At 37.9% G+C, this 25027-nt stretch overlaps 1 protein-coding gene across 1 annotated transcript; it reads left to right on the plus strand.

The window, feature by feature from the left end:
* The first annotated feature begins 11691 nt into the window (after positions 1 to 11691).
* Positions 11692 to 12627, plus strand: LOC113904924 (olfactory receptor 52A5-like). The gene has a single exon (XM_027561992.1). The coding sequence runs from the start codon at positions 11692 to 11694 to the stop codon at positions 12625 to 12627; it is 936 nt and encodes a 311-aa protein (XP_027417793.1).
* The last annotated feature ends 12400 nt before the right edge of the window (positions 12628 to 25027 follow it).

The following is a 25027-nucleotide window of genomic DNA, read 5'->3' on the forward strand; positions in this document are numbered from 1 at the left end:
GACTGAAGCAACTTAGTAGCAGCAGCAGCAGAAAAAGATGGACATGAGTTTGAACAAGCTCCAAGAGAAGGTGATGGACAGGGAAGCCTGGCATGCTGCAGTCTATGGGATTTCAGACAGACAAAATTGAGTTTCTGAAATGAACTGAGAAAAAGAAGAACAGACTAAACCTGAATTTATTAGAAGGTAGAAATAATAAATTTAGAGGAGATGTGGGGAAAAAGAGAGTAGAAAAACAATAAATAAAAATCAATGGAAACCATGTTTTAGGTTTTTTGAGAAAATGAACAAAACGTATGAACATAGCTGCACTGATTAAAAAAAAAGAAAAGAAAAAAAATAGAGATAATTAGAATAACTAAAATCAGAAATGAAAGAGGGGATATAACATGTAATTTTATAGGAATAAAAAATAGGTAATCTATATTAAATAGAAATAATTTTATAAATTCAAAATCAGAAGACTTGAATCATGAGTAAATAGACTATATAAATTGACCTATAGCTAGTAAGGAAATTCAATCTGTGATCAAAAACCTCCCTACCAAAAATGCCTAGGACAAGATGGCCTCTCTGATGAATTTTACTAAGTATTTAACAAGAATTAACAGCAGTCTTCCTCAATACTTTTAAAGATTGAAGATGAAGGAATACATCCAAACTCATTTCTTAAGAACAGCATTATTTTGATATGAAAAGCAGAATAGACACTATAATAAAAGAACTACAGAGCAATATGTGCTACAAATATCAATACAAAAATCCTCAACAAAGCACTAACAAACCAAATTCATTAGCATGTAAAGGATTATACACCATGATCTAGTGACATTTATTCCTGGAGTGCAAGGATGGTTCAAGGAATGAAAATCAAAGCCATAGAACTCATTAACAGAATAAAGGAACTGAACACACACCTGATCATATCAACTGATGCAGAATTTTTTGTTTTCCTACAATTCAACACTCTTTCGTGATAAAACACTCAACAAACTAGAAATAGGAAGCTGCAGATAGGGAAGTAATAAAGGCCATACCTGGGAAAACTCAGATAATATCATGTTCAAAGGTGAAAAAAACTGAAAGCTTGTCCTCTAAAATCCGGATAAAGACAGAGGAAAAGAAAAAGAAAAAAAAGAGGGATTCCCTGGTAGTCCAGCGGTTAAGACTCTGCATTTTAACTGCCTGGCAAGGACAAGGGTTCAATCCCTGGTGAGGGAAATAAGATCTCACAAGCCAAATGGCATGGCCAAAAAATACAACCTTTATATTCAACATGGTACTGGAAGTCCTTTCTACATAAGTTAGACTTGAAAAAGAAATAAAAAGGGATTAAAATCTGAAAGGAAGTGAAAATATCACTTTTGTCAGATGACCTGATCTTATTATGTTGAAAACACTGAAAATCTCACAAAGAGAGAGAAAAAAAAAAAAAAATCAGTAAAGATACAGGAGAAAAAATCAGATACATTTCTATACATTAACAATGTTCTCAAAAGGAAACTAAGAAGACAATTAGATTTACAGTGAAAAAAAATATCCAAAATAGTGCAGTAAAGTACATGGTGAAAATAGTTTGGAGATAAGAGCAAAAAGAATAAAGTGCTTAGGGGTAAACTTAACCAAGGAAGTGAAAAATCTGTACACTAAACTCTGCAAATCTTTGCTGAGAGAAATTAAAGGAGATACCAATAAATCAGAAGATAACCCAGGTTCATTGATTGGAAGACTGGATATTGTAAAGGTCTTAAAGTATGATATACAAGTTACTAATAACCACACAAAAAAGTTCAAGATCTTTAATCATTAGGGAAATAGAAATAAATATCATAATCAGATATCGCTTCACACCTGCTAAACTGGCTATAAAAGGAAAGAAGGAGGAAGAAGAAAAGGAAGAAAAGGAAAAAAAATTAAAAAGAAAAGGGCAGAAAAAGAACAATGTAAGAACTAGAGAATTTGGAAGGCTGGTGGATTGCTAATGGGAAAATAAAACTGTTCAATTATTATAGAAACAGTATGGTAATACACTGAAAATTAAATATATAATTACCATATGATCCAACAATTCAACTTCTGGGTTTGTATCCAAAGGAATTGAAAATAAGGTACAGAACATATATATGTGCATGTATATTCATCGCAGAAGTCAAAATGTGGGGGCAACTCAGGGTCCAGTCCATAAATGAATGGATAAATAAAATGTGATATATACATATAATGGAGTATTATTTAACCTTAAAAAGGAAGGAATTCTGACACATATTAAAACATGTTAAGTGAAATAGGTCAACCACCAATGGGCAAATATTATATGATTCTACATATTATGAAGAACTTAGACTAGTCCAATTCACAGGGACAATAAATACAATGGTGGCAGCCAGGGGCTGAAGCATGAGGACCACAGATACAGAATTTTAGCTCAGGATGATGGGGGGCGGGGGGAGAACTCTGTAGACAGATGGTAATGATGATTGAATAATAATTGTTATAGACTTAGTGCCACGGAAGTGTACATTCAAAAATGGTTCGGTTCAGTTTAGTTCAGTCGCTCAGTCATGTCTGACTCTTTGTGACCCCATGAATTGCAGCACGCCAGGCCTCCCTGTCCATCACCAACTCCCAGAGTTCACTCAAACTCATGGCCATTGAGTCGGTGATGCCATTCAGCCATTTCGTCCTCTGTCGTCCCCTTCTCCTCTTGCCCCCAATCCCTCCCAGCATGAGTCTTTTCCAATGAGTCAACTCTTTGTGTGAGGCAGCCAAAGTATTGGAGTTTCAGCTTTAGCATCATGCCTTCCAATGAACACCCAGGACTGACCTCCTTTAGAATGGACTGGTTGGATCTCCTTGCAGGCCAAGGGACTCTCAAGAGTCTTCTCCAACACCACAGTTCAAAAGCATCAATTCTTCGGCGCTCAGCTTTCTTTACAGTCCAACTCTCACATCCATACATGAAGACTGGAAAAACCATAGCCTTGACCAGACAGACCTTTGTTGGCAAAGTAATGTTTCTGCTTTTTAATATGCTATCTAGGTTGGTCATAACTTTCCTTCCAAGGAATAAGCGTCTTTTAATTTCATGGCTGCAATTACCATTTGAAGTGACTTTGGAGCCCCACAAAATAAAGTCTGACACTGTTTCCACTGTTTCCTCATCTATTTCCCATGAAGTGATGGGACCAGATACCATGGTCTTTGTTTTCAGAATGTTGGTTTTAAGCCGACTTTTTCACTCTCCTCTTTCACTTTCATTAAGAGGCTCTTCAGTTCCTCTTCACTTTCTGCCATAAGGGTAGTGTCATTTGCATATCTGAGGTTATTGATATATCTCCTGGAAATCTTGATTCAAGCTTGTGCTTCTTCCAGTCCAGCATTTCTCATGATGTACTCTGCATGTAAGTTAAATAAGAAGGGTGACAATATACACCCTTGATGTACTCCTTTTCCTATTTGGAACGAATCTGTTACATGTCGAGTTCCAATTGTTGTGTCCTGGCCTGCAAATAGGTTTCTCAAGAGGGAGGTCAGGTGGTCTGGTATTCCTATATCTTCCAGAATTTTCCACAGTTTATTGTGATCCACACAGTCAAAGGCTTTTGTTGACACATAGTCAACAAAACAGAAGTAGATGTTTTTCTGGAACTTTCTTGCTTTTTTGATGATCCAGCAGATGTTGGCAATTTGATCTCTGGTTCCTCTGCCTTTTCTAAAACCAGCTTGAACATCTGGAAGTTTGCGGTTCATGTATTGCTGAAGCCTGGCTTCGAGAATTTTGAGTATTACTTTACTAGCATGTGAGATGAGTGCCTCCAGTACTCTTGCCTGGAAAATCCCATGGATGGAGAAGCCTGGTAGGCTACAGTCCATGGGGTCCCTAGGAGTTGGACACAACTAAGTGACTTCACTTTCACTTTTCACTTTCATGCACTGGAGAAGGAAATGGCAACCCACTCCAGTGTTCTTGCCTGGAGAATCCCAGGGAATGGGGGAGCCTGGTGGGCTGCCATCTATGGGGTCGCACAGAGTCGGACACGACTGAAGCGACTTAGCAGCAGCAGCAGCAGCAGAGGTGAGTGCAATTGTGCAGTAGTTTTAGCATCTTTGGCAATGCCTTTCTTTGGGATTGGAATGAAAACTGACCTTTTCCAGTCCTGTGGTCACTGCTGAGTTTTCCAAATTTGCTGGCATATTGAGTGCAGCACTTTCACAACATCATCTTTCAGGATTTGGAATAGCTCCACTGGAATGCCATCATCTCCACTAGCTTTGTTCGTAGTTCGTAGTGATGCTTTCTAAGGCCCACTTGACTTCACATTCCAGGATGTCTGGCTTAGGTGAGTGATCACACCATTGTGATTATCTAGGTCATGAAGATCTTTTTTGTACAGTTCTTCTGTGTATTCTTCCCATCTCTTCTTAATATCTTCTTTTTCTGTTAGGCATATATCATTTCTGTCCTTTATCAAGCCCATCTTTGCAGGAAATGTTCCTTTGGTATCTCTAACTTTCTTGAAGAGACTCTAGTCTTTCCCATTCTGTAGTTTTCCTCTATTTGTTTGTATTGATCACTGAGGAAGGCCTTTTTATCTCTCTTTGCTATTCTTTGGAACTCTGCATTCAGATGCTTATATTTTTCTTTTTCACCTTTCCTTTTAGCTTCTCTTCTTTTCACAGCTATTTGTAAGACTTCCTCAGACAGTCATTTTGCTTTTTTGCTTTTCTTTTTCTTGGGGATGTTCTTGATCCCTGTCTCCTGTACAATGTCACCAACCTCTGTCCATAGTTCATCAGGCACTCTATCATATCTTGTCCTTTAAATCTATTTCTCACTTCCATTGTATAATCATAAGGGATTTGATTTAGGTCACACCTGAATGGTCTAGTGGTTTCCCCTACTTTCTTCAATTTAAGTCTGAATTTGACAATAAGGAGTTCATGATCTGAGCCACAGTCAGTTCCTTGTCTTGTTTTTGTTGACTGTATAGAGCTTCTCCATCTTTGGCTGCAAGGAATATATAATCAACCTGATTTCAGTGCTGACCATCTGGTGATGTCCATGTGTAGAGTCTTCTCCTGTGTTGTAGGAAGAGAGTGTTTGCTATGACCTGTGTGTTCTCTTGGCAAAACTCTATTAGCCTTTGCCCTGCTTCATTTCGTACTCCAAGGCCAAATTTGTGTGTTACTCCAGGTGTTTCTTGACTTCCTACTTTTGCATTCCAGTCTCCTATAATGAAAAGGACATCTTTTTTGGGTGCAGTTCTAAAAGGTCTTGTAGGTCTTCATAGAACTGTTCAACTTCAGCTTCTTCAGCATTACTGGTTGGGGCATAAGCTTGGATTACCATGATACTGGATGGTTTGCCTTGGAAATGAACAGAGATCATTCTGTCACTTTTGAGATTGCATCCAAGTACTGCATTTCAGACTCTTTTGTTGACCATGATAGCTACTCCATTTCTTCTCAAGGATTCCTGCCCACAGTAGTAGATATAATGGTCATATGAGTTAAATTCACCCATTTCAGTCCATTTTAGTTAGCTGATTCCTAGAATGCTGAAGTTCACTCTTGCCATCTCCTGTTTGACCACTTCCAATTTGCCTTGATTCATGGACCTAACATTCCAGGTTCCTATGCAATATTGCTCTTTACAGCATCGGGCCTTGCTTCTATCACCAGACACATCCACAGCTGGGTATTGTTTTTGCTTTGGCTGCATCCCTTCATTCTTTCTGGAGTTATTTCTCCACTGATCTCGAGTAGAATATTGGGCACTTATCGACCTGGGGAGTTCCTCTTTCCGTATCCTATCATTTTGCTTGCTTATAACCTAGAGAGCATATTAAAAAGCAGAAACATTACTTTGCCAACAAAGGTCCATCTAGTCAAAGCTATGGTTTTTCCAGTGGTCATGTATGGATGTGAGAGTTGGACTGTGAAGATGGCTGAGCATCAAAGAATCGATGCTTTTGAACTGTGGTGTTGGAGAAGACTCTTGAGAGTCCCTTGGACTGCAAGGAGATCCAACCAGTCCATCCTAAAGGAGATCAGTTCTGTGTATTCATTGGAAGGACTGATGCTAAAGCTGAAACTCCAGTACTTTCGCCACCTCACGCGAAGAGTTGATTCATTGGAAAAGACCCTGAAGCTGGGAGGGATTGGGGGCAGGAGGAGAAGGGGATGACAGAGGATGAGATGGCTGGATGGCATCACCGACTCGATGGACATGAGTTTGAGTGAACTCTGGGAGTTGGTGATGGACAGGGAGGCCTGGCATGCTCTGATTCATGGGGTCACAGAGTCAGACACAACTGAGCGACTGAACTGAACTGAACTGTTTACGGGGTTCTCAAGGCAAGAATACTAAAGTGGTTTGCCATTCTCTTCTCCAGTGAACCACATTCTGTTAGACCTCTCCACCATGACCCATCCGTCTTCTGTGGCTCCACACAGCATGGCTTAGTTTCATTGAGTTAGACAAGGCTGTGGTCCGTGTGATCAGATTGGCTAGTTTTCTGTGATTATGGTTTCAGTGTATCTGCCTTCTGATGCCCTCTCCCAACACCTACCATCTTACTTGGGCTTCTCTTACCTTGGACATGGGGGTATCTCTTCACAGCTGCTCCAGCAAAGCGTAGCCACTGCTCCTTATCTTGGACGAGGGATATCTCCTCACGGCTGTCCCTCCTGACCTTGAACGTGGAGTAGCTCCTCTCAGCCCCCCTCACCCGTGCAGCTTCCCCTCTTGGACGTGGTGTTGCTCCTCTCGGCTGCCGCCTCTGACCTCGGGCATGTGGTAGCCCCTCTTGTGCCGCCACCCCTGACCTCGGGCGTGGGGTAGGTCATCTTGGCCACTGCTCCTGACCTCGGTAGTGGTGTAGCTCATCTCAGCCGCCACTCCTGACCTCGGATGTGGGGTAGCTTGTCTTGGCTGCTTCTGCACCGTCGCAGCCTGGCACTCTCAGTCGCCACCCCTGACCTTGGATGAGGGATAACTCCTCTCGACCATGCTTCTGCGTGGTCCATCTCAGCCACGCTTCATTGTGGTCATCTCAGCCACCACTCCTGACCTCGGATGTGGGGTAGTCAAAAATGGTTAACACAGTAAATTTTATGCTATGTCTATTTTACAATAATAAATGAAAAACTTGAAAACACAAATCTATGAAAAGAAAAGTTGAGCAAATTTATGTAGTTGGTATGGAGCACCCACAATAAAGAAATGCCATTTACAGAAACATGCTATTGGTGTGTGAAATAGCATGAAGTAGGAAATCCAAGAAGTGTGTTAATGTTCATAGAATGTTTTAAAAATTTTATGAAACAGAAAAATACTTTAAAACCTCTAAGAACCCTGGAAGTGCATACAGAAGCAGGAGTGTTTCTCTTGTGTCTGCTTCTCTTCTACTTCCTCCTTTCTCGAGCAGAATTCCAACCCTTTTCTAGAAGACTTTGAGATTACAGTCCTAAAACCGATGGCCAGTGGAGATGTGGGTTTATTTTCAGAGTTTTCCCTTAAGAGATTGTGGGCCAGTAGTTTCAAACTTATTTGCTGGGGGTAGGCATGGGAGTGACTCTTTTGTTCCCATTCCTACTGGAGATAGGTTATATATTGACCAAGGAATCTGCTGCTGCTGCTAACAGTCGTGTCTGACTCTGTGCGACCCCATAGATGGCAGCCCACCAGGTTCCCCCGACCCTGGGATTGTCCAGGCAAGAACACTGAAGTGGGCTGCCATTTCCTTCTCCAATGCATGAAAGTGAAAAGTGTAAGTGAAGTTGCTCAGTCATGTCCGACTCTTAGTGACCCCATGGACTGCAGCCCACCAGGCTCCTCCATTCATAGGATTTTCCAGGCAAGAGTGCTGGAATGGGGTGCCGTTGCCTTCTCCAACCAAGGAATCTAAGTGAGGCTTAACGAGAATTTTTGTTCACAGGTAAAGGAGAAGGCTTGAATGGATTTTTATAAGGGAATTCTATGCATACCTCATGACTCTGCTCTACAGACTACTGACCAAGAATGAGGTCTTGGATGACAAAGTATATTCTAGTATATTCTTTACTCTGTACTAAGTGACTACAGAGTCACTGACTACAGTAATAAGTGACAGAGTCTTATTCAATAGGAAAGTACTGAAAATGTACTATAGCCCTTCCCTATAAACTCAGCTCTTAGCTATGTAGATTCCATAAAAACTTCTGATAACATAGAAAACAAAATTAGAGCAAAATATATGGAGAGTACATGTAAAAATAATCTTTCAAGAGCATCATTCTTGGGGGGAAAATACAAAATAATCCAACACACAGCACAGATTACTAAAATAATAAAAAATCTAACAAAAAAAGACTGACTCAGCTAACTATTCTAATCAAGCTCAAAGAAATGGAAATAATGTTATATTTCTTTGTTCCAGATATCTCATAAAGCATAAAAGTACCAAGGTAAATCTTTCATAGACATTATATGAATCTAATCATGCAACACGTCTGAATTACTTAAAGCCTTGTCTGTGGGGTCAGAACTAGGTTTACCTCCCTGACCAACTGTAGCAAACTCATAATTGGACCAGTGGCCATGTTATGCACTTTAATTTTCTCAAGACTTCAAGAGTTGTTAAAAAAATACAAGGTTCTTAACATGCATTCTTCTGAAGAAGTCACAGTGTTATATGAGTGTATTGATGTCCACATATACAAGAAGATCAAAGTTTTGAAGAGGATTTCTAAACTCAGCAGTCTAACAGAACTTCCTGGGCCCACAATGACAGAGCCAAAGTCTCATAATGTTGACAAATGAAGCTGTCCTTCTATGTAGTGGAAAAATAACCACACGAGAGATATGTGATCACGGTCTTCTTCTTTGATGTTTATTGAATGAGATAATTTAGGAAAAATGAAATCTATTCTGACAAATTCCATTTGAGAATCAACTCTAGGAATAAACAACTCACTCACTGGGACCAGAAACAGTGTGGCTAATTCTGAAGGTTCCCATTGGATTATGTCGCACTGATCTAATTTATGAGTACATAAGCACACACAGAAAAAAAAAAAAATAAAGGTATGTTTAGGTTTTAGAATATGCTATATGTCCATATACAACCTAAAAATGGTATAAGCATTTTTTAGTGTTCAGTACATTTAAAATAACATAAATAAATGTATGTAAGATCATATTTGTGCCATAACTTTTTATATTTCTTTGGGCCAAAGATCTTACCTCATCAATCACATAAATTTCAAAGCTCAACTTTATAAAATTCTGGTATAATGTTGTTGAGGTTTCTTTTGTTCGTGTTTATCTTGCTAGCAACTATAGTTAATGCTTAATTTATAATAAGAAAGTTCTTCAATATTTGTTGAATGAGGAAAGCTTATTGAATAGACTGAATAACTAGTTTTTCCATATAAAATAACACTCTTGAGAATTTATGAATGAGCATACTTTCACCAGTAAAATAGTCACTGAAAATATTTCATTTTTTTTTAAATCATAGAAAAATATATCATTTCATAAAATTTGATACCTGGAAAAGATGTGTAATTCCCACATAAAGTTTCACATACAGAAAAGAGTTTTCTCTTTTTTCCATAGATTTTGGCTTGGCTCATCAATTAAATTAATAAATTTAATTCCTAGCACACACTGTATGGATCAGATCTTTACTTCAAATTTTATATATGCATAATAGATACTGTAATTAAATTACTACAACTATGATCAGTTATTAATATTATTATTATCACTACTATAATGCAATTGCTTAAAAGTTTCTGTAAAGGTAAAGTGACGTCGCTTAGTTGTGTCTGACTCTTTGCGACCCCATGGACTGTAGCCTGCCAGGCTCCTCCGTTCATGGGATTTTCCAGGCAAGAGTACTGGAGTGGGTTGCCATTTCCTTCTCCAGGGGATCTTCGCAACCCAGGGATCGAAGCCAGATCTCCTGCACTTCAGGCAGACTCTTTACTGTCTGAGCCACCAGGGAAGCTCAAAGGTACCTGTAAAGGTACATTTACCTGTAATTTATTACCTGTAAAGGTAAATGTTTGCTTAATTTCTCTATATCTTTTCATATATAAATTTAAAGACAAAATTGCCAATACTTGGCAGTCAAGTGTCTCAATTTAAGATACTCAGAGAACTTAGGTTTGGAGACTAAAATAACCCACAAATATATTAAAAGTTCAGAATTTTTTAAAACCTAGAAAATAAAACTATATTTTGTGCTTCTTTAGCATCCTCCAGAACCACTGTCCCTCATATGTCCCTTGTTCCAACTGATCTGACATGATCAATCCCTGGTAGACTGGATAAATTCATTCAAGCACAACCTTGTAGAGCTTCAAATTATGCCATCCTTCAAACCACATTCCCAGGGTAATAACTATCAACACCATTAATCAGAAAGTATAATTGAAGGTGATCCTTCTACAAATTGCAAATGGGAACCAGTAGGTAAATCAAATCCCCTTCCTCTCCTTCAAGTATCAGTCATGAGATGCAAGTTCTAAACAATGGTCTCATAAGATAGAGAATGTTGCTACATTTAGCAGCAGCCAGCTCTAAAAAGAATCATAATCAAGGATCTCCTACTATTTTTGTCCCTTATAGTCATTAATATATTGTTGTTGTTCAGTAACTCAGTCCTGTCTAACTCTTTGCAACCCCATGGGCTGCAGCACTCCAGGAAGTCTAATATGTAAAGTAGGATATGTGATTTTAGAGCTCAAGAAATTTAGGGATCCACTGACCCTGAACCTCAGGAACAAACCCTTATTTTGCTAATCTAACTTCAGAGTGTGTCTAAACTAGCCAGATCCTGCATGTATATATAATGTATAATAAAAAAATAATATTATGTAATATAACAACAAAAAACAGCCTATTCCACACTTCTATTCTTCCTTATTCTGCTCAACAGATCAACCCTAAACATAAATGAGCCTTAATTTACTTAGAGAACCAACTTTACCTGTCTGTGTCTGAGAGAAGACCATTGTCTTCAAATTTGCCTACCAGGTCACATTTAGTGTCCCCAAAAACAGTAGTTTGCTTGATATTTATTGAATGAGATAATTTAAGGAAGGTGAAATCTATTCTGACAAATTCCATTTGAGAACCAACTCTAGGAATAAACACCTCACTCACTGGGACCAGAAGCAGGGTGGCTAATACTGAAGGTTCCCATAGGATTAAGTACTAACACTCACAGGACAACAGAAACAAGATTTATTCTGGGACTCCAAGCCACCCAGAAGAATAACCAACTGCTGTGAAAATAGGATGGCATTTGGAAGAAGATAAGGAACTCTGAATGCTGACTTTTCAGGCAAACAAGATGAGAACTCAAGGAAGATGCCAAAGACTGGTGATCTCCATTTCATAATTTTCATTTCCACAAGAGCTAAGAGCTATATCAAGAATACTGAACCTTGCATTTTCCAGTTCTGATAAAGCTGCTGTATGATTGCTTGCTTCTGTCATGTGTATGTATTATAGAACCTCAAAAAATTCTGTCCAAACTGCTATCCAAAGCACTGAACGAATGCTCGGTATGGTTGAATGATAAAGATTGAATGAAAGTGAAGCCTGAACAATTCTGACTTCCTATCCAAGTTTTCTTCTGCACTTATCATAATCAGTGGTGAGAAGACAGAATACCAACCTCTATGGCATCCATTAACATGTCATATTTGAACCCCAGAACTGTAATCTTGATTGGAATTCCTGGACTACAGCATATGCAGTTTTGGATTGGGTTTCCTTTTTTTGCTGTGTGCCTGGTGGCTCTTTTGGGAAACATCATTTTACTGATCATAATCCCTATGGAATGCAGCCTACACCAGCCCATGTACATCTTCCTGGCAGTGTTGGCAGCCACTGACATAGGACTCTGTGCAGCCATTGCTCCCAAGATGTTGGCTATCTTCTGGTTCAGGTCTTACTCCATGGCCTTTGACACTTGCTTAGCCCAGCTGTTCTTCATTCATGCCTTGCAGTGCATGGAGTCTGGTATTCTGTTGGCCATGGCACTGGACCGCTATATTGCCATCTGTGATCCTCTGAGGCACACATCCATTCTCACACCTTCAGTTCTGGGTCGCATGGTGGTGATAGTGGCAATTCGAGCTACAGTGTTGGTGGGTCTCTTACCCATTCTAATCAAAAGACTGCACCGTTTCCATTCCACTGTAATTGCCCACTCCTACTGTGAGCACATGGCTGTAGTTAAGCTGGCTGCAGAAGACATCCGTGTCAATAATACATGTGGTCTTTTCGTAGGTTTTACAATTCTGGGATTTGATATGATTTTCATCCTCATTTCCTATACCCTTATTTTCCAGGCTGTTTTACGTCTACACCAAAAGGAGGCACGGCTCAAAGCATTCAACACATGCACAGCTCACATTTTTGTTTTCCTTGAGTTTTATATTCTTGCCTTCTTCTCCTTCTTCAGCCATCGTTTTGGACACGTTGTCCCTTCTACTCATATTCTTCTGTCTACCATCTACCTTCTTGTACCACCTGCACTGAACCCTATTGTCTATGGGGTAAAAAATAAGGTAATTTGTAAGCATGTGGCACAGGTTTTGCTTCTGAATCATGGATCCCAGCAGTGATCTATCAAATGCCTCTGGACATGTAGAGAATATTTTTATTTCCTACAAAGGGAAAGAGTTCAGATTCTTCTTGTTAACTGTTGGGGTTTTATATCATCATGCTCTAACTTCAAAGCATTTATTTCCAAGACAGCTAAGTTGACATAAAAAGTGTTCAGGTTAACACTGATATTATTTATCTCTAATATATTTCTCTTCTAATATAATCTTTTCTTTTCCTTTCCTTATTTTTAATTTGTAGTTAATTTAGTTCTTCATAAGAGATCATTCTTTCATTTTAGTTTTCGAACTTTTGGTACTGGAATACCATCCAACCATTTTATCCTCTGTCATCCCCTTCTTCTCCTGCCTTCAATCTTTCCCAGCATCAGGGTCTTTTCCAATGAGTCAGCTCTTCAAACCAGGTGGCCAAAGTACTGGAGCTTCAACTTTGGCACCAGTCCTCCAGTGAATATTCAGAGCTGATTTCCTTTAGGATTGACTGGTTTGATCTCCCTGCTGTTCAAGGGACTCTCAAGAGTCTTCTCCAGCACCACAGCTGGAAAGCATCAATTCTTTAGTTCTCAGCCTTCTTTATGGTCCAACTCTCACATTTGTACATGAATACTAGAAAAACAATAGCTTATACTGTTTGGAACATTGTCACAAAATGATATCTCAACTTTTTGATAGCTGTCTAGGTTTGTTATAGCTTTTCTTCCAAGGAGCAAGCATCTTTTAATTTTGTGACCATTCACAGTGATTTTGGAGTCCAAAAAAATAAAATCTTCCACCATTTCCACTTTTTCTCCAACAATTTGCCATGAAGTGATGGGATTAGATACCATGATTTTAGTTTTTGGCATGTTGAGTTTTAAGCCAGTTTTTTCACTCTCTTCTTTCACCTTCGAGAGGCTCTTTAGTTCTTCTTCTCTTTCTGCCATTTAAGTAGCATCATTTGCATATCTGAGGTTACTGATAGTTCTCCTGGCAATCTTGATTTTGTTTTGTGAGTCATCCAGCCTGGCATTTCTCATGATGTACAATATATAATATACAGTGACAATATACAGCCTTGACATACTCCTTTCCCAATTTTGAACCAGCCTGTTGTTCCATACAAGGTTCTAACTGTTGCCTCTTGTCCTGCATACAGGTTTCTCGGGAGACAGGTAAGGTGGTCTGGTATTCCCATCTCTTTAAGAATTTTTCACAGTTTGTTGTCATCCACACAAAGTCTTTAATGTAGTCAATGAAGCAGAAGTAGATTTCTCTCTCTCTCTCTTTTGTTTTTCTGAATTGCCCTGATTTTTGTATGAAATGATGGATGCTGGCAATTTGATATCTGGTTCCTCTGCCTTTTATAAGTCCAATTTTTACCTGCAGAAGTTCTTGATTCACTGCTGAAATCTAGCTTGAAGAATTTTGAGCATAATCTTGTTAGCATGTGAAGATATGAGCTGCATGATTTCCAAATATTTAAACCTTGAATAATATGCTTAAGTCTTAATTTAGCTATATTGTATTCAGAGAATATGCTTTTCACAATATTAAACATTTGAAATGTGTTAAGACTTGAATTATGGCCCAGTTTAAGGTCTATTTTGTATATGCTGAGATGAATATGCATTATATAATTATTGAAAAGTGAGAAAAACAAGAACAAATTAAACATAAATAAGTTGAAAGATGGAAATGATTATGATAGAAAATGAATTAATAAAACATGAAGCAAATTACATGAAAAAAGCCAGAGAGAGAGAATATAAATCACCAACACAAGGAAAGAACAAAGTCTTATTTTTACATGCTGTATACATTAAAATATTATAATGAAATATTGAAAATAAATTACTACCAATGAATTTGACTATGTAAACAAAATAAGCCCAATTCTTGAAAGATATAAATTACAAAAATTATAAAGCAAAACATATAAAACCTGAGTATCTGTAAAGATATGAAATTTTATATCTGTAAAACAACTGAATATTTATAATTTTTCTTAATTATTTTTGAAAAAAATTGTATATATAGAATAGATGTTAAATACACAAACACATGCAATTTAAAAATCATACACATACACACACACACTGAAAATATTACCACAAGAAAAGTAACATATCCATCTTCTCATACAGTTACTTTGTGTGTGTGAGGGGAGAACACTGAAGAGCTACCTTATTAACAATTAAGTGCACAACACACTATTATTGACTATAGTTCACCATGTTGTGCATTAGGTTTCTCAAATGTATTCATCTTACAACTGCAAGTTTATACCCTTTGATCAAAAGCTCTCTTTTCCCACTTTGGTACAGCCTCTGGTGACCATCATTCTTTTCTCTGTTACTATGAGTCTATGGGTTTGATTTTTTTTTAAACATTCAATATATAAATGAGATCATATTTGTCTTTCTGTATCTGGCTTATTTCACTTAAAGTAAAGTACTCCAGCTACATTTATGTTGTAACAAATGGCAGGATTTCCTTCTTTTTTTAAGGCATAATACATAGTTATGTATCATATTTTTATATACACATTTATCTTTCGATAGACACTTTGGTTACTTCCATATCCTGGTTACTATGAATAATGACACAATAAACATGGGAGTATAGATAGCTCCATGAGATACAGATATTATTTCCTTGGGATATGTATCCAGAAGAAGGACTGCTGAATTATATGGTAGCTCTATTTTTAATTTTTTAAAAAATACCATCATACTTTTTTTCATAATGGCAATACCAACTTACATTCTCACCAACAGTGCACAAGGGTTCCCTTTTCTCCACATCCTCACCAACACTTGTAATCTTTAGACTTTTTGATAATAGCTCTTCTAACAGATGTGAGATAATGAGAATTGTGGTTTTGATTTGCATTTCACTAATGATTAGTGATGGTGAATACCTTTTCATGTATCCTTATCTTAGGGGAACATTTTTCAGTGTTTTATCATAGTGCATAAAGTTAGCCATAGAATTTTCCCTCTACTTCTAGCTTTCTGGGCACTTTTATCATGAGAGGGTATTAGATTTTGTTAAATGTTTTTCTGCACAAGCTAAGATGCCCATGTGTTTTTGGTTTTTGTGTAGTTTTTCCCTGTTTGTTTGCTTGCTTCTTTTGTTCCATTAATGTGGTGTTTCATACTGATTTTTGTTGTTGTTGAGCCACACTTGCCTTCCTGAAATATATCCCGACTTGGTCATGGTGTATCTTTTATTATGCTACTGGATTCACTTAGCTAGTATTTTGCTGAGAAATTTTGCATCTATATTAATTAAGGATATTGGTCTGAAATTTTATTCTTGTTATATTTTTATTCAGCTTCGATAGTCTAAGTCCAGCCACACAGAGTGAGTATCCAGTCCTGAACACATGTTACCTACCACATTCCATGATATATACAGTGATCCTGGTGAGCCTGCCCATATAACCCCAAGAAACATTTTCTTTCATATCCTTGTGGGGTGTTGGAACTGTCTGCTGTTTGTCTTAACTCCTGTCCTTTACTCTAGGTGGACATAAGGCAGTGTTTGTCTTTAAATCTTTTTGACAAGCCCCCCTTCCTCCCTCCCACAAAGCTACTCTAGTCTAAGTGGCTGGGGAAAAAAGTGATGCTCTGTGCTGGTTTTTCAGTGAACAGATAGGTCAAAATGCACTTACAGTGTTTTTAGAAGTATTATATTATCTCCTGGCACTTGCAAGGTACACCAGAAATTTGGGCCCCCATTCCCACAGCTACTGCTGAACTGTGAAATGGAAGATGGTAAGTGAATGACCAAAAATGCCATAAAACTTTCTTCCAAAATTCAGCTGCTTTTCTCCCCTCCTCATTAAGCAGGTCCCTGGTGGTTGTCATATTTTGATTAGATCTTGACATTCTAAAAAATGTTTATTCTGTCAGTTTTTGAAAGTTCATAGTTGTTTGAGTAGAGTAGCCTGATTCTGAGTTTCTTACTCCATCATTTTCCATGACGTAATTCTTAGTCCTTGTCTTTAACTGATGTTTATAAAAGATTATTCAGTTACATAGCAAACCATTAATGAAGAAATATCAAATGCATATTCTTATATCCATTTTAATAATAACCAAATCCTTCAGTATAACTATCTATCCCAAATCAGCTTAAGGAAGCTACTACTGGGTTTTATAAATCTTTTCAATGTTGCAATTGTTTGGGCTATGTATGACAAAAATCACACTTTTTGCTTAAAAGTTTTCTTAAAACTCAGCATTCAGAAAACTAAGATCATGGCATCCGGTCCCATCACTTCATGGCAAATAGATGGGGAAACAGTGGAAACAGTGACAGACTCTATCTTTTTTGGCTCCAAAAGCACTGAAGATGGTGACTGCAGCCATGAAATTAAAAGACACCGTGGCGGATTTACGTTGATGTATGGCAAAACCAATACAATATTGTAAAGTAATTAGCATCCAATTAAAATTAATAAATTTATATTAAAAAAAGAAAAAATTTAAAAAAAGAAGAGCTATGACCAAACTAGACAGCATATTAAAAAGCAGAGACATTACTTTGCCGACAAAAGTCCATCTAGTCAAAGCAATGGTTTTTCCAGGAATCATGTATGGATGTGAAAGTTGAACTATAAAGAAAGCTGAGAGCCAAAGAATTGATGCTTTTGAACTGTGTTATTGGAGAAGATTATTGAGAGTCCCTTGGACTGCAAGGAGATCAAACCAGTCAACCCTAATGGAAATCAGTCCTGAATATTCATTGGAATACTGATGCTAAAGCTGAAACTCCAATAATTTGGCCACCTGATTCAAAGAACTGATTCATTGGAAAAGATCCTTATGCTGGGAAAGATTGAACAGAGGAGGAGAAGGGGATGACAGAGGATGAGATGGTTGGATGGCATCACCAGCTCAATGGATATGAGTTTGAGCCAGGGAAGCCCAGCATGTTGCAGTCCAGGGTCAGACACGACTGAGTGACTGAACTGAACTGATGACGAAAATTATCCATGAGTTTCCAGGCAAATGTGTATTTAAATCCTGAAAAGCAGCCTAATTCTAAAAGTGATTCATGTTTTTTTTTTTTTTTTGTATTTTTCAATTTTTGATCAAGCAATGCAATAACATAATAAATATGAGTTAACAATACAGACAATAAGCAAAAAACTATACTGACCATTTCATTATAAAAACTTAAATACTCTAGAAATCAATTTGGAAAGAGAATATCATGCTGTTCTAACCACAGTCACTTGAATAAATACAGAGTTAGGTGATACTTAAACAGGACAAATTTGCAAATTTGAAGGATTTAATTCATTGCAAATATCAAGTGGCAGTGACTTGAATTCAACTGCTAATATAGTTTAACGCCATTTTGTAAATATTCCAAATTAGCCATAAAAGATGCACACACATATCAAATTCTATCTCCTCACAGTGCAGCTGTGTCTATGTATCTTTCTGAGCCTGATCATAAGCGAAAAACCACACAGTGTTTGACAGAGTAAGTTTAATTTAAATAATTATTCACTTTAACTGGGGATTGAACTAATCAGGGACAGGCTAGTAAGAAAGGAAGAGAATTCTAAAGGATGTAGAAACAGCAGATATAAGACTGCCACTACCCCTAGGAAGGACTGAGATAGAGTACCTAAGAGGGGAGCCTCCCTTTTCTGATCTGAAATTCAGACCTCATTAGAGAAGGCACAGACTTGGATCACTGAATGTTCCTGTGATGCTGATCCAGTGGAACCTGCCAGGTATCCATCTTCTAGAGGGTGCCAGGAAAAGCTGCTCATGGGTTCCTGAGGAACCTGCCGGCTGCTAGGTGCTGCTTACTTCATGCACTGTAGAACCTGGGCCCTGGAACAGTTGGCAAGAGTTGCAGGAGCCTGTTGGAGACTAGAGATGGCAACCAAACTGTCTTTGAAATGAGTAAATAAGATGTTGTTAGTCGCTCAGTCATGTCCAACTCTTTGTAATCATATGGACTGTAGCCTGCCAGGCTCCTGTGTCCATGGAATTCTCCAGGCAAGAATACTAGAGTGGGTTATCATTCCCTTCTCCAGGGGATCTTTGCTACCCAGGGATCAAACCTGGGTCTCCTGCATTGCAGGCAAATTCTTTACCTTCTGAAGCAGCAGGGAAACTCAAAGGATTAGAGTTAAGAACTAAATCTCCATCTGCCAGGATATCTGAATTTGTGTGTGTGTTAGTCGCTCAGTCATATCTGACTCTGAATCTAGAAGCAAAATTCTCTTTTCCCACAGTGCCTCACTAGTGCCCTCAACTGACAAAGTTTATCATTGTGCCAGCTGGTAAAAAGGAAAAAAAAAGGCGGGGGCAGGGAAGGGCTGAGGGTGGGGGTGGGATGGGGAAGCCATGGCACATTTTCACAAACAAGGAAAAGTGAATTTAGAGCTGAATTAAGACAATTCTTAATTGCAGCACAGGCTGCATGGCATTAATAAAGTGGTGGGCATGTGCAACTATAAACAGAGCATACAAGCAGGGTCATGTTTTCAGTGAGTGTAGTGCTCAAAGTGTCCTTACCTACATAGATGATCCCCTAAAATTCTCTTTAATATGTTTTTAAAAATCCCAGAAGATGGAATAGACAAACAGAAATTCATTTTGTTCTGATACTATTGCCAGCAATAGGGAGAGGAAGTACAGACCAAAAGTGAATACTCAATAGCCTTGAAATCCAAGGTGAGAGAATTTGAAAATTTGGGGTTGGGGGACTGCAAGGAACTGCATTTATTAATTGGGTATCGATCACAAAAAGTAAATCTTCTGCTGTCTCCATGACTAGAGGCTGTTTTACAGTTTAGAGCACAGACATACCAAGGTTAGGTTCCTACCTCCCCATAGACTACATGTGAGATGCACTGCCTTCCTTGAGGAATATATTTCAAAGGGGATGGTTACCAGGTCCTTGAGAAAGACATTTCTATGCTGTCAAACTCTCAGAGACTTTTAAATAACTTACATCTCAAAAGAGAAGGAAAATAATTTAATGGTTAGAAGTTTTCTAAAGTAAATGCTCTATAAGAAGAAAGAATAGTACGGTAAATACAGATTCACTGTAGTTTTGACACTCTATAATCCACAATATCCAATATATTTTTGCAGATCGCATGAGAATAGCTTTCAGGGAAAGGAAGGAGGAGTTGAGTTACTACAGATACTGAACAAGAAAAGCCCAAGGTCCCTGTTTACCACATAACTAAAATTTCTTTAGAGAAGGTCTACTCCCAGTGTAATTTACCAGTCAGGATTGTGTTTTTCCCCTTTTGTCTTTTCTCCTTCCTTCCTCCATACCTTCCTTTTTTTTCTCTCTCTCTTTCATTTTTTACTTTCTTTCAATGCAGCTGAGGGTCCATCTATAGAATTCTCTAAAAGATTAGATTTATAAAGTTAACCTAAGGAAAATTCCTTCTTACATCTTATGACCTTTGGTCATAATCTTATAAATAATAACAGATCATGTATTTGATGAAAAGCATTTGTATCATTTAGAAGGTCACTGATATCCTCTCTATAACCTTAACAATCAAGCTGTTGCTTTGCCCAAATAATTCATCTAAGTCCTCAGCAGATTTTAATATCAAGTATCACAAGCAAGTTCCCAAGGAGTATTAAAAAAGAATTTAATACATCAAATCATAGAACAATATCATTTTTTATCACTTTTAGAATAAGTAACATGTACTGATACCATTATTAAAATCAGGGTTTTATTAAGTCTTATAACACAGTCATATTTCAGTCATAAAATAGTAAAGTGTGATGCATATCTTGCACCTGGAATTTTTAAATCACCACATTAGGGTCTCTCATTTTGGAAGTTTTGTGAATCTGTATTCCCAATAGTTCTTATTAGGTGACAGCAAAGAACTCTGGTTACATTCTAATACTGGGTATAGTTGTGCAACAGTTGTAGCCAAAGATGCTGTGGTGTGGGTGCATGGATATTAACATATTGTGTGTGCTGTTGCATTGACGTTACCCTTGTAGCCCCTAGAACATCGCCTAGATTGAACTCCACTACCATTACTGAAGCTGCTATTGAAGTTTAGCTACTCTCCAGAAACTCTGGGCACTCAGATGGGCACACAGAAATTCTCAGGTGATTCTCCGTTAGCCACAATTCTCATTGGATGAGTGGATAGCTATTAATACATTTCCAAGTTCAAATCCTGTCAGAAAAGAGCTGTTCCACTGATTTACATACTAGCCAGCTATCTGTTTTTCCTGGTGAGTTTCTTCTCCATGAATTGGAATCTAAAACAATTTGCTAAAATTGTTTTCAATTTTAGCAAATTTTAAAAGGAAGTGGAAAAGAGAGAATCAGGTGATCTTAATACTATCTCTCTCAGTAACAAACTTTCTTTTGGCATTCCACTTTTCCCCCACTCTGATCCAAGTTTTTTTGTCCATTTGTTTTTTAATCATTGATAGGAAAGATGAAAGAGATTCATGTCATTTAGAGACATAAGAGATGAAACAGTAATCTAGTATCAGCCTCTTAACTACATGTGAGGAAAACTCAGAACTGACACGTCCCAGTTACTTAGTGTCAGGACAACATCAAAATACGGTTTCACACTCCTCAACCAATGTTTACCTACAAGCACTCTAACACTGCTTGTTTTATTAAAATAAGATGATACAGTTTATGGTTTGGAAAGTTGTCTGTGTGTGTGTGTGTGCATGCATGTATATTTTCAATTTAAGCAGGAAAGTTTATAAGATGTGAAGAGATGGTGAAAGATAGAGGCATCCTGTTGCCTTTAATAGCTTTGATGTCTGGTCTTCTCATTGTAACTACAGCTCATATCCTATCCCCTGAAATACAGTCTTCTCTTTATCTGGGTGTATTAAAGTCTCATATTTTTGACTCTTGTTTCTTAGACTTTATACTACTTTCATTGAAGGTATCTTCCTATTCTTTTTTCTTTCTCTTTCATTTAGAGATCAGGAATGAACATTGTCTGCTTTGATTATCATAGAGAGAAAATTGCATAGAATGCATGCCTTTGCTGTCCTAGAAGCATTTTTAATATAAACTTTTTTAGAAAACTGGCTTTCCTAATCATGTGTTTTCCATCTACTTGGAATAATTTAAAGGAGGATACAATTATTTCTCCAATGAAGTGGAAACATCAATTTAAATATGTGAAATTTATTGACTCCACCAAGTTCTATACATCATTGGGAAGTAATTTTTCTATTGTAACTGTGATCATTTTACTTGCTTACATAAATGTCCAATCTTATTGACTGACTTGAGGAAGGTTATTCAGCTCCAGAAAATTTATTGTCTCATGAAATTTTAGTCAATTCTTTATTTATAATGTTTCCTTGTTTGTGTATTTTAATTTTACACTTCCTCAAGAATCAGTAAATTGTCTCTGTCACACAGAAGTTCTCTACAGGTTCTGACAGCATGAACTAACAGAGACTAAGTGTTTATTTTCTCCCCCTTCGGTGTTGAATTATTATATATAAATTCATTTAGCCTTCCCACTAATTCAATGAATTAAGCAATATTATTATTTCTATTTGGGCTTCCCAAGGCGGTAATGGTAAAGAACCCACCTGCCAATGCAGGAGACCTAAGAGATGCATGTTCAATCCCTAGATCAGGAAGATCCCCCTGGAGGAAGGCATGGCAACCCATTCCAGTATTCTTGCCTTGAGAATCCCATGGACAGAGGAGCCTGGTGGCTACAGTCCATGGGTTACAAAGAGTTGGATATGACTGAAGTGCTTAGCACTCACGCACATTATTTCTGTTTATAGTTGAGTGAACTTAAAGAACTAGATAAGATTCCTCTTGAGGTAAATGTTAGAATCAGCATTTTAGATACTATGTCATATTTCTGAATTTCTATACCATGTTTTACATATTATATTTTATATTTTTATGAGATAATCAACCAGGTGTGGCCACAAGAGAAAAGAGACAGGCTCAGGAAAGCAATAGTTATTATACTGCTGCTGCTACTGCTGCTAAGTTGCTTCAGTCATGTCCGACTCTGTGCGACCCCATGGACTGCAGCCCACCAGGCTTCTCCATCCATGGGATTCTCCAGGCAAGAACACTGGAGTGGGTTGCCATTTCCTTCTCCAATGCATGAAAGTAGAAAGTGAAAGTGAAGTCGCTCAGTCGTGTCTGACTCATAGCAACCCCATGGACTGCAGCCTACCAGGCTCCTCCGTCCATGGGATTTTCCAGGGAACAGTATTGGAGTGGGGTGCCATTGCCTTCTCGAAGTTATTATATTAATAGGTCCTAATAGAGACAAGAGGCATAGCAGGTCTTGCAGAGCCAAATGGAGAGTAATCAGAGTAAGTGGGAGGCAAAAGACAGGAGGAGCAAGTATGGGGCAGGGAAGAACTTGGGTGCTTAGAACAAGGCTTTAATTGGGATTTCCATGGGGAAGTCATGACAGGGAAGGGTGAACAGGTTAGGATTCGCTGCTTTGAAAAATTTTTGTGGGTTTTGAATATAGAGATGATCTCTGTTGCCCCTGGATGTTCAAGGCAGAAAAATACTGCCTCCTGGAGTTTGTGGGCCAGAGAAAGGAAGTATGGATTAGTTAGTTTGCAGACGAAAGATTTGCTGCTGGCTAGGCATTTTGCTATCACCCAGACAGACAGAGACAGCCTCTCCCCAACTGGAAAGGTTTTTTTTAAGATGTCAAAACATAATATGCATAAACATAAAACATAAAATTGTATGTATATAATATATAGAAAACCACATGTTACATTCTTATACTTATAAAGTATAAATAAATATATTTGTATATTACAGCAGTAATCCCTCTAGTTTCCTATCAAATAAAAATACATAAAATCCCATTCAGAGTGGTATTCTCTATTCAGTGTATTTGCCTATGACAAAAATTATACACAGAATAAAACTTGTGGATGATTTTAAGTTTGTATAATAATTAATGAAAAAGAAAAAAGTATATAAAGTTGCCTTAAGTTTTTTGAGTAGATTTCTAAAGAAAGAGAAGAGGGAAATTATAAAAATACCAGAAGTTTGGGTTGGGTGTGAAGCAAGGTAATTTGATCAAAAATATCAGAAATGATTTTCATTGCCAACAGAAAATACTAAAATGACAGAAAACATCTAGGTTAGGCTGAGATCCATTATAAACAGTAGAGTGGCCCACAGGCAACTCTGTCCTTTTGTATCTGAAACAGATGATCATAACTAAAATATTTAAGCTACAGGGGTTACCCAATAGGTCAATTTTTATATGTTACCATCATATCCTAATTTACGGTGCCTTTTATTCAACTGACTTTTCATTTATTGTCTCATTTGTTTTCTTTAAGATCTGTAAGGATTTACATGGTCTTCTATCCCAGTCTGCTTACACATCCATTTTGAAGCTAATGGGCCAGAATTTTTTCAGTAACTCAAGTTTTCCTCCACTACTGATAAAAGGACACCACTTCCATATAAATTCCAAAACCTGGATAAGAACCTGCACATGGGGCAACCATTTTTTTCTGGAGAGAACAAACCTCCTCACTGTCTCACCTGAGAGTCAATTCCAAGGTTTGTGAGTAGATATTTTACTTCCTGGTACTGTGGCTGCTAAGTCGCTTCACTTGTGTCTGACTGACTCTGTGCGACCCCAGAGACGGCAGCCCACCAGGCTCTGCCGTCCCTGGGATTCTCCAGGAAAGAACACTGGAGTGGGTTGCCATTTCCTTCTCTAATGCATGAAAGTGAAAAGTGAAAGTGAAGTCGCTCAGTCGTGTCCGACCCTCAGCGACCCCATGGGCTGCAGCCTTCCAGGCTCCTCTGTCCATGGGATTCTTCAGGCAAGAGTATTGGAGTGGGTTGCCATTGCCTTCTCCAATTTTACTTCCTAAACCAGAGTAAATGTGAAACCTGGGAAAAACTGCCACTTTCTGGAGATTCTAGTTTCAAACAAAGTAGATAGGGCTATGAGTTTGAGGAGCTAGTCTACGACTTCAATTGTCACAGAGGAATTTCACCTAATCTGAAAGATGTCTGGGGTTTAGAAGTGGATATAGACAAAAAAATTAATGTTGTCATCTGTGGCACCATCTGAGACCACTTCAAAAACTAGTAAGGTCAATGCCTTTAGAATCATAATTTTGACTTCTACAATTTCTAGGTGAGAAACACTGGACTCATCTTCCTTTTGCGTAAATATCCATACTGGCATTTGGAAAAGGTATTTAAGATTTCTATTATCATGCTGATTTAAGCTGATTTCCAAATATTTAAAGCCATGTGTCCATATTTCCATCCATTTTTTTCATGATCTACAAGGAATGACAAAGAGAATCCCCTTCTTCCTTCCCATCTATAATTTGTCTGTGAAGAGGTATCAGGATCAGTGGTGAGGAAAGGATTCATGAGCCTT

This window comes from Bos indicus x Bos taurus, chromosome 15 (genome assembly GCF_003369695.1).
Source record: "Bos indicus x Bos taurus breed Angus x Brahman F1 hybrid chromosome 15, Bos_hybrid_MaternalHap_v2.0, whole genome shotgun sequence".
Classification (NCBI taxonomy): Eukaryota; Metazoa; Chordata; class Mammalia; order Artiodactyla; family Bovidae; genus Bos; species Bos indicus x Bos taurus.